General features: G+C 45.8%; 1 protein-coding gene across 1 annotated transcript in view; it reads left to right on the forward strand.

Moving 5' to 3' along the window:
- The first annotated feature begins 5202 nt into the window (after positions 1 to 5202).
- The window catches only part of CUNH3orf62 (chromosome unknown C3orf62 homolog), a 7804-nt gene continuing 2498 nt past the window's right edge, over positions 5203 to 10508 (forward strand). Inside the window, exons 1-2 of the mRNA XM_026657760.1 lie at positions 5203 to 5642; positions 8625 to 8716. Coding sequence (XP_026513545.1) covers positions 5218 to 5642; positions 8625 to 8716 — 517 coding nt within the window. The 5' untranslated portion in view covers positions 5203 to 5217. The remainder of the gene's footprint in view (positions 5643 to 8624; positions 8717 to 10508) is intronic.

Raw genomic sequence — 10508 nt, forward strand, 5'->3', positions numbered from 1 at the left:
GACCTCCCCCACTGCAACTTGAGACCATTGCTCCTTGTTCTGTCATCTGCCACCACTGAGAACAGCCGAGCTCCATCCTCTTTGGAACCCCCCTTCAGGTAGTTGAAGGCTGCTATCAAATCCCCCCTCATTCTTCTCTTCTGGAGACTAAACAATCCCAGTTCCCTCAGCCTCTCCTCATAAGTCATGTGCCCCAGACCCCTAATCATTTTTGTTGCCCTCCGCTGGACTCTTTCCAATTTTTCCACATCCTTCTTGTAGTGTGGGGCCCAAAACTGGACACAGTATTCCAGATGAGGCCTCACCAATGTCGAACAAAGGGGAACGATCACGTTCCTCGATCTACTGGCAATGCCCCTACTTATACAGCCCAAAATGCCATTAGCCTTCTTGGCAACAAGAGCACACTGTTGACTCATATCCAGCTTCTCGTCCACTGTGACCCCTAGGTCCTTTTCTGCAGAACTGCTACCTAGCCATTCGGTCCCTAGTCTGTAGCAGTGCATGGGATTCTTCCGTCCTAAGTGCAGGACTCTGCACTTATCCTTGTTGAACCTCATCAGGTTTTTTTTGGCCCAATCCTCTAATTTGTCTAGGTCCCTCTGTATCCGATCCCTACCCTCTAGTGTATCTACCACGCCTCCTAGTTTAGTGTCATCTGCAAACTTGCTGAGAGTGCAGTCCACACCATCCTCCAGATCATTAATAAAGATATTAAACAAAACCGGCCCCAGGACCGACCGTTGGGGCACTCCGCTTGAAACCGGCTGCCAACTAGACATGGAGCCATTGATCACTACCCGTTGAGCCCGACGATCTAGCCAGCTTTCTATCCACCTTACAGTCCATTCATCCAGCCCATACTTCTTTAACTTGGCGGCAAGAATACTGTGGGAGACCGTATCAAAAGCTTTGCTAAAGTCAAGGAATAACACATCCACTGCTTTCCCCTCATCCACAGAGCCAGTTATCTCATCATAGAAGGCAATTAGGTTAGTCAGGCACGACTTCCCCTTGGTGAATCATGCTGACTGTTCCTGATCACTTTCCTCTCCTTTAAGTGTTTCATAATTGATTCCTTGAGGACCTGTTCCATGATTTTTCCAGGGACTGAGGTGAGGCTGACTGGCCTGTAGTTCCCCGGATCCTCCTTCTTCCCTTTTTTAAAGATGGGCACTACATTAGCCTTTTTCCAGTCATCCGGGACCTCCCCCGATCGCCATGAGTTTTCAAAAATAATGGCTAATGGCTCTGCAATCTCATCCGCCAACTACTTTAGCACCCTCGGATGCAGCGCATCCGGCCCCATGGACTTGTGCACTTCCAGTTTTTCTAAATAGTGCCGAACCACTTCTTTCTCCACATAGGGCTGGTCACCTTCTCCCCATATTGTGCTGCCCAGTGCAGCAGTCTGGGAGCTGACCTTGTTCGTGAAGACAGAGGCAAAAAAAATCATTGAGTACATTAGCTTTTTCCACATCCTCGGTCACTAGGTTGCCTCCCTCATTCAGTAAGGGGCCCACACTTTCCTTGACTTTCTTCTTGTTGCTAACATACCTGAAGAAACCCTTCTTGTTACTCTTAACATCTCTTGCTAGCTGCAACTCCAAGTGTGATTTGGCCTTCCTGATTTCATTCCTGCATGCCTGAGCAATAGTTTTATACTCCTCCCTGGTCATTTGTCCAATCTTCCACTTCTTGTAAGCTTCTTTTTTGCGTTTAAGATCAGCAAGGATTTCACTGTTTAGCCAAGCTGGTCGCCTGCCATATTTACTATTCTTTCTACACATTGGGATGGTTTGTTCCTGCAACTGCATTAAGGATTCTTTAAAATACAGCCAGCTCTCCTGGACCCCTTTGCCCTTCATGTTATCCTCCCAGGGGATCCTGCCCATCTGTTCCCTGAGGGAGTCAAAGTCTGCTTTTCTGAAGTCCAGGGTCCGTATTCTGCTGCTCTCCTTTCTTCCTTGTGTCAGGATCCTGAACTCGACCATCTCATGGTCACTGCCTCCCAGGTTCCCATCCACTTTTGCTTCCCCATATTATGATATGAATATGGCATAACTAAGATGTATTATGCAATATGGGTCATGTGAGGTATCATTGGAAAGGTTATGATCTACTGAATGTGTTTATCCAATTTCTATGTATCACTTCTGTATCTGAGGTTAGGAATATTGACTATGTAACAATTACAACTGTGTGTGTATTTGGGGGAACGCCCATCAGAGAGTAGGCAATCAGCCTCAATGGGCCATTAGGAAGAACAATAAGACTTGAAAGATACTACTCTCCCGCCTTCCTGAGAAGTTCCCGGGGTTGCTGCTTTGACACTACAGGGTCAGGTGATCGGGTCACCTGGTACTAGACCTCCCATCTTGGACTTTCAGTGTTTTTTCCATTAAGAGGGGGTGGGGGGCTAGACTGGGAAACAAAAGATTCCCGCCTTACGTAAATTCTATTTAAGGCTGGGGAGTATGGCAATCAAGACTCTTCTCCATTGCCTCCCTGTCCAAGAAGGAAGATTGCTAAAAAGACCTGAAGGGAAAGGCAGGGGCTAAGTCCAGGCTGAGACAGAGGTCCAGTCTGTAAAGAGAAATAACTGGAACTCTAAGCTACAGAAACTCTGCAATCTGCCTAAAACAACATTTAGGGTGTGAAATTACATTTTGTAACCTGTTTCTTAAGTGTATTAAGTTTAGTTTGCATGTTTTGTTTTATTTGCTCCATCTGCTTTGTTCTGTTTGCTATCCCTTTAATCACTTAAAATTTACCTTTTGTAATTAATAAACTTATTTTTCATTTATTACAAATCCCAGTTTGTACAATTCTTATGGGTGTGTGTGTGTGCAAAAAGCTGTGCATATCTTTCTCCACATTGAGGGAGGGGGCAATTTGTATGAGTTTGCGCTGTGCAGATCTCTCTACAGCGCAAGACAATATTATATTGGGTTTACACTCCAAAGGAGGTGTGCACATGAGTGCTGAGTAAATTCCTGAGCTGAATCTTCCCTACAGAACTGATTTCAGTCTGTCTGCAGCTGGGTGTCCTTACCTGTGTGTGTGCTAGGGAAGGCTTGAGGGCCTGGCACAGCTAGGTCAGGGTGAGGAAACCCAGTCTGGTGGAATAGGCGGAACCAGTGGGACCCCAGCACATCAGGTGGCACCGGATGGGGGGGTTCAACCCATTACACCGAAGTTTTCCAATCTTCCCTCATAGATCATGTTTTCTAGACCTTTAATCATTTTTGTTGCTCTCTCTCGACTTTCTCCAATTTATCCACATCTTTCCTGAAATGTGGCACCCAGAATTGGACATAATACTCCAGTTGAGGCCTAATCAGCGTGGAGTAGAGCGGAAGAATTACTTCTTGTGTCTTGCTTACAACATCCCAGAATTATGTTTGCTTTTTTTGCAACAGTGTTACACTGTTTACTCCTGGGGAAATTCTGCGCCAAAAAATTAAATTCTGCAACAAAAAATGAGAAATTCTGGGCACAATATTTTCAAATTCTGCATATTTTATTTGTCAAAATAACACAATATAATCACACCAGTTTCAATTATTTTTGGTCATTTATTTCAAAATAGCTGTCAGCACGTATGTATGTAACAGTACAGAGAACAAAAAAGATTCAGGAAATGTTTTTTGACAAATAGATTCCTTACTAGGCATATTGATACTGAACTTGGAGTAATAATTCGTTTAAACTACAATACAGAAGCATATTTCCTGCACTCCTCAGAAGCAGTGCAAAGGCTTGGGGGAGTTAGGGGTAATGGAGGAGCTAAGGGAGAGGGAAGTAATTGCTGGGAAGAAGCCTAGGGTGTGAACTTGGAGGGTTGTTGGGTATCGATGCAAAAAGTATGGAACAGGTTTTTTGGGGCGTGGGGAGGGATTGTTAGAGAGCTTCCCCCATGCAGACCCTGGCTGACCCCTAGCCTCTCCCATTCAATCAGCACATCTGATCCTCTCCCCATGTGTCCCTCCATCCCCTCCCCCTGTCCCCATGTGTCGCTGTGCCCCACTCAGCCACCCTCTGTCTCTATGTAGCTCTCACCTCCCTACCCCTGTGCCTCCACTCCCATTGAGCCCCTGTGCCCCAGTCTGTCCTCCCCCACTAGCCCTTGTGAGTCCCGTCTGACCCCCCAGAAGCCCCATGCTGTCTGTCTCCCCATAGCCCCGTCTCCTGACCTGGCCTGACAGGTGCTGTGAAGAAGGCAGTGCAGGCTTTTTCTCTTCCCTAGCTGGCCAGGAACTGCTGCTATGTTCTATCACCACAGCACTCTTGTGGGCAAAAGGCAGAACTGCAGCAACATTTTTGGCAGAATTTTTTTTCTGTGCAAAAAAATAAAAGTATGCATGGCTCATTAATTATGGACATGCGCAGAATTCCCCCAGGAGTAACTGTTGACTCATATTTAGCTTGTGATCTACTATGACCCCCAGATCCCTTTCCGCAGTATTCTTTCCTAGGCAGTCATTTCCTATTTTGTATGTGTGCAACTGTTTGTTCCTGCCTAAGTGGAGTACTTTGCGTTTGTCCTTATTGAATTTCGTTCCATTTTCTTCATACCATTTCTCCAGTTTGTCTGGATCATTTTGAATTTTAATCCTAGCCTCCAAAGCACTTGCAACCCTCCCTGCTTGGTATCATCTGCAAACTTCATAAGTGTACTCTTTATGCCATTATCTAAATCACTGATAAAGATATTGAACAGAACCAAACCCAGAACTTCTCTCTGCAGGACTTCACTTGATATGCCCTTCCAGCTTGACTGTGAACTACAGATAACTACTGTCTGGGAAAGGTTTTCCAACCAGTTATGCACCCACCTTATACTAGTTCCATCTAGATTGTATTTCCTTAGTTTGTTTATGAGAAGGTCATGGGAGACAGTATAAAAAAACCTTAATAAAGTCAAATATACCATATCTACTGCTTCTCCCCTCCCACATCCACAAGGCTTGTTACTCTGTCAAAGAAAGCTATTAGGTTGGTTTAACATGATTTGTTCTTCACAAATCCATGCTGACTGTTACTATCACCTTATTATCTTCTAGGTGCTTGCAAATTGATTGCTTAATTATTTGCTCCATTATCTTTCCGGGTACCAATATAATTGATTTATTATTCTTACTGCAGTTGTCTTTTACTTTCCTTATATGGTTACAATACAGTGTGTAATTAGAAACCTCATCCCTTCTAGGTGAGATGTCAGAAAAACTAAGGAGATGCAGGAAGGAACTGACTGCAGCTATAGACAGGGCATTTGAAGATCTCACAGCTCCTTTCTGTCTCTCAGAAGATTGCATCAATAAACAGAATTCAGACTTGCAGACCGAGACACCTTCCTCCTTGCCCCAAATGAACAGAGTTAGTTACAGAAGAGATCCTACTTCTACCTTATCTTCCTATCTCAACCAGTCTGCAGCAGTCTCCTGCGTGCTGGAAAAAAAGAATCCTGTCTTCATACCAAACCTTATTCCAGTAAGCGTTGCCCAAAATCCCTTATGCCCAAAGAGAGAACCTTTAACAAGTAAGGAAAATACTTGGCTACGTTCTTCCATTTTTGTGTCTGACAGACAACTTCCAAGAACTCTGGGGGACAGAGAGAGATGGAGGAAAGGGCATGCGAGGTACAGTTTGTATTCACAGTTCTTTGTCATGAATATTGTTAGGACATGTGCTTAGAGATGGTCAGGGTGTTGAGTTTCAAGACTTCCAAGAGGAGGGAACTTCTGAGGAGAGATGTGCAAGAATGTTTCCTCCAGAAGCTCAGACAGTAGATATTATTCCTGAGAGGGGATGGGTTCTCATGCTTAGAGTGGGGGACTGAGAATCAGGACCCCAGGGTGCTATTTCCAACTCTGTCACAAGTATTCTCTGCAATTTTGAGCAACCTCTTTTGCCCACATTTACCCTTCAGTCTGTAGGTGGAGAATGCTGCTTGCCTCCCTCCTAATGCCTTACGTTACACAGCCCTGTGTAGCATCACCAGCCTGTGTTATGCAGGAGTTTAGGCTACACTATCATAATGGTGTCTTCTGGCTTTAAAATCTGTGAATGGTTTAGTATTATTTATTATTTGCATTACAGTAGCATCTAGAGACTTCAGTCTCAGGGCTCCTTTGTGCTAAGTGTTGTACAGTAAGACAGTCCCTGTTCCAAAGAGCTTGAAGTGCAATATAGTAATATTCATGTCTGAGATAAATCTCAGGTGAGTCACCACGTGAAAAAACCTTCACATGCATAGGACCCTACCAAATTCATGGTCCATTCTAGTCAATTTCACAGCCATTGGATTTGAAAGTTAGTCAATTTTACGTTTTCAGACGTTCACATCTGAAATAAGAACATGAGTACTTGTGGCACCTTAGATATATATACACACATACAGAGAGCATGAACAGGTGGGAGTTGTCTTACCAACTCTGAGAGGCCAATTAAGTAAGTGAAAAAAACTTTTGAAGTGATAATCAAGATAGCTCAGTACAGACAGTTTGATAAGAAGTGTGAGAATACTTACAAGGGGAGATAGATTCAATGTTTGTAATGGCTCAGCCATTCCCAGTCCTTATTCAATCCTGAGTTGATCGTATCTAGTTTGCATATCAATTCCAGCTCAGCAGTCTCTCGTTGGAGTCTGTTTTTGAAGTTTTTCTGTTGTAAGATAGCCACTCGCAGGTCTGTCATTGAATGACCAGACAGGTTAAAGTGTTCTCCCACTGGTTTTTGAGTATTATGATTCCTGATGTCAGATTTGTGTCCATTAATTCTTTTGCGTAGAGACTGTCCGGTTTGGCCAATGTACAGCTGGCTGGGGAGGGACAGGACTTACTCTTTCCCTGCATGACCCCTTTAGGGGGGAGATCAGACCCACCTCGGGCTATCTCTCCTGGCTGCAGGAAGCTCCATGGCTGGGCAGCAGCCCCAGAGCTTCATGCAGCTGGAGGATGTTCCCAGAGGTGGAGGTGGGTCCGACCTCCCCCATGCTCCTGGAAGTGCTACAGCTGGGGGCTCCTACCTGCTAGTCCTAGCCAGTGGCGGATTAATGCACGGGTCCTGCCCTGGCCAATTTGGGGCCTGTAAGCGTGCGGGACTCACCCCTGCTGCGCCTCCTGCTGGTACCTTCTGGAAATTAGCTCTCCAGCCATCAGAGTGCTCTCTGCAGGCCGGTGTCCCGCTTTTCCTGGCCCCCATGTCCCGCCTGGACCCGGTGCCCCTTGCACACTGGGGTACTGCCCCCTGGCAGTACACCCCTCAGTCTCTGGGTCTCCCCTCCCCAGGGAACCCCCACCCACTATCCCCACCTTGCCTCAGTCTTTGACTACTGCCCAGTCTCCATCTAGCAGACTGCAGTATAAATGCCACTCATCACAGGCAAGGGGGTTTGGACCTGCTGCTTCTACCTACCCCTTTGGGCTGCCCTCTGCAACCCCAGTACCTATTCGGCCTTCCACTAGGCTGCAGCCTGGGGGTTTCCAGGCCAGAGCTCCCTGGGCCTTCCCCCAGCCCTGCTCCAGCTCAGGTACCTTGGTATGCTCCCAGCAACCAGGTCCCTCCCTCTCAACAGACTAGAGAAAGAGTCTCTCTCTGCTTCTGGCCCAATGCCCTCTTATAAGGGCCAGCTGGGCCCTGATTGCACTGGCTACAGCTTTGGCTGCTTTCCCCATCAGCCCAGCTTTTCTCTGCCACAGCCCTCTCCCGGGCTGCTTTAAGCCCATCCAGGCAGGAGCGGGGTGACCACCCTGCTACAGGGCCCCCTGGAGAAATGGGCACCCCAAGCCCCGGCACAAACTGTGGAGGCAGAAACCCCAAGCCCTGGCAGAAGACATGGGGGGCAGAAGCCCTGAGCCCCAGCAGGAGCCGTGGGGTAGAAGCCCCAGTTGGAGCTGCAGGGGCAGAAGCCCCGAGCCTGGGTGTCCCAAGCCCCGGCTGGAGCCGTAGGGGTAGAAGCCCTGAGCCCCAGCAGGAGCCCTGGGGGGGCAGAAGCCCTGAGGCTGGGCACCCTGAGCCCTGGCAAGAGCCATGGGGGCAGAAGCCCCAAGCCTGGGTGTCCTGAACCTGGGTGCCCTGACCCCTGACTGGTGCCGCGGGGGCAGAAAGCCCAAGCCTAGGTGCCCCAAGCTGTGACAGGCGCCAACGCACGGAAGCCCCTAGGCTGGGCGCCCTGAGTTGCGGGGCTGCTGCAGCACAGAACTGAGGGTGATACACCCTCACTTCTGCACTGCCTTTGGAGGTGGGTCTGATCTCCCGACTGAGAGAGGACATGCAGTGAAAGGACAAGTCCTGTGCCTCTCCTACCTGGCCACAACTAGCAGCTAGGAGCCCCCGCCTGGGGTGATCCCAGCAGCAGGGGGAGATCAGATTTCACAGGGAAGGGCTTATTTCATGGTCCATGACATGTTTTTCACAGCCATGAAATTGGTAGAGCCCTACACATGCACATTAGAAGATGTCTCAGACTATACAACCACTGTCACCATACCTTCATTTGAATGTGTGCCCTACATTTAGTCCTTGTGTTTATAAAGCTCCATTTTTGCTCTCAACCATTTGACAAACTTCTGCAGTGCAGCTTGTCCAGAGAACCAAAACCGTTCCGTTGTTTTGTCTAGCAAAGATGCTGAAAGATGCATGAAGTCAGAAGCAAACATAGCTGTCCATGTTGTCTCCCAAGACATTCCGCAGGCTCTTCCTGACAAACCTGGTGAGTCCAGAGCTCCGCTTTTCTTCCTCACACTCAGGGTAGGCTGGCTTTTCCAGCTCAGTGAAAGGGATTGTGAAGACCTGTAAATTGTAAGGGGACAGATAACAGGCAATGGAGCTGTTTGCCTCTAAGCCACCTGTTCTGGCTGGATTTGAACAGGCATAACTAAAGTTACTAAAGACTAGGGTGTTGACTAATCGCAGTTAACTAAAAAAAATTAATTAATTAATCTTTAATTAATCGCACTGTTAAACAATAGAATATGAATTGAAATTTATTAAATATTTTTGGATGTTTTTCTACATTTTGAAATATATTGATTTCATTTACAATACAGAATACAAAATATACAGTGCTCACTTTATATGATTATTTTTATTACAATTATTTGCACTGTAAAAATGATAAACAAGAGATAGTATTTTTTCAATTCACCTCATACAAGTACTGTAATGCAATCTCTTTATCCTGAAAATGCAATTTACAAATGTAGGTTTTTTTGTTACATAACTGCACTCAAAAAACAAAATAATGTAAAACTTTAGAGCCTACAAGTTCACTCAGTCCTACTTCTTGTTCAGCCAATCGCCAAGACAAACAAGTGTTTACATTTAGAGGAGATAATGCTGCCCTCTTCTTATTTACAATGTCACCTGAAAGCGAGAAAGGTATTTGCATGGCACTTTTGTAGCCAGCATTGCAAGGTATTTATGTGCCAGATATGCTAAACATTCATATGCCCCTTCGTGCTTTGGCCACCATTCCAGAGGACATGCTTCCATGCTGATGACGCTCATTTAAAAAATAATGCTCTAATTAAATTTGTGACTGAACTCCTTGGTGGAGAATTGTATGTCTCCTGCTCTGTTTTACCTGCATTCTGCCATATATTTCATGTTACAGTAGTCTTGGATGATGACCCAACACATGTTCATTTTAAGAACACTTTCACAGCATATTTGACAAAACGCAAAGAAGGTACCAATGTGAGATTTCTAAGGATAGATACAGCACTCAACCCAAGGTTTAAGACTCTGAAGTGCCTTCCAAAATCTGAGAGGGACAAGGTTGGGGAATGCTTTCAGAAGTCTTAAAAGAGCAACACTCTGACACGGAAACTGGAACCACCAAAAAGAAAATCAACCTTCTGCTGGTGGCATCTGACTCAGATGATGAAACTGAACATGCGTCAATCCGCGCACTGGTTTGGATGGTTATCTAGCAGAGCCCGTCATCAGCATGGACACGTCCTCTGGAAGGGTGGTTTAAGCATGAAGGGACATATAAATCTTGAGTGCATCTGGCACATAAATATCTTGCGACGCCGGCTACAACAGTGCCATGAGAATGCCTGTTCTCACTTTCAGATGACATTGTAAACAAGAAACGGGCAGCATTAATTCCTGCAAATGAAAACAAACTTGTTTGTCTGAGTGACTGGCTGAACAAGAAGTAGGACTGAGTGGACTTGTAGGCTCTAAAATTTTACATTTTATTTTTGAATGCAGTTTTTTTTGTACATAATTCTATATTTGTAAGTTCAACTTTCATGATAAAGAGATTGCACTACAGTACTTGCAGGAGGTGAATTGAAAAATACTATTTCTTTTGTTTTTTTACAGTGCAAATATTTGTAATCAAAGTAATAAAAAAGTGAGCACTGTACACTTTGTAGTCTGTGTTGTAATGGAAATCAATTGTGACAAAGTTCCTCCTCCATCTTGGTGGGTCCTGCGCTTATTGGCGGATTTTCTTGCCTCAGAGATTCACCATGTGGGTTGGGGAACAGCCC

The sequence above is a fragment of the Terrapene carolina genome, unplaced genomic scaffold (assembly GCF_002925995.2).
Source record: "Terrapene carolina triunguis isolate 2854851 unplaced genomic scaffold, T_m_triunguis-2.0 Scaffold310, whole genome shotgun sequence".
Classification (NCBI taxonomy): Eukaryota; Metazoa; Chordata; order Testudines; family Emydidae; genus Terrapene; species Terrapene triunguis.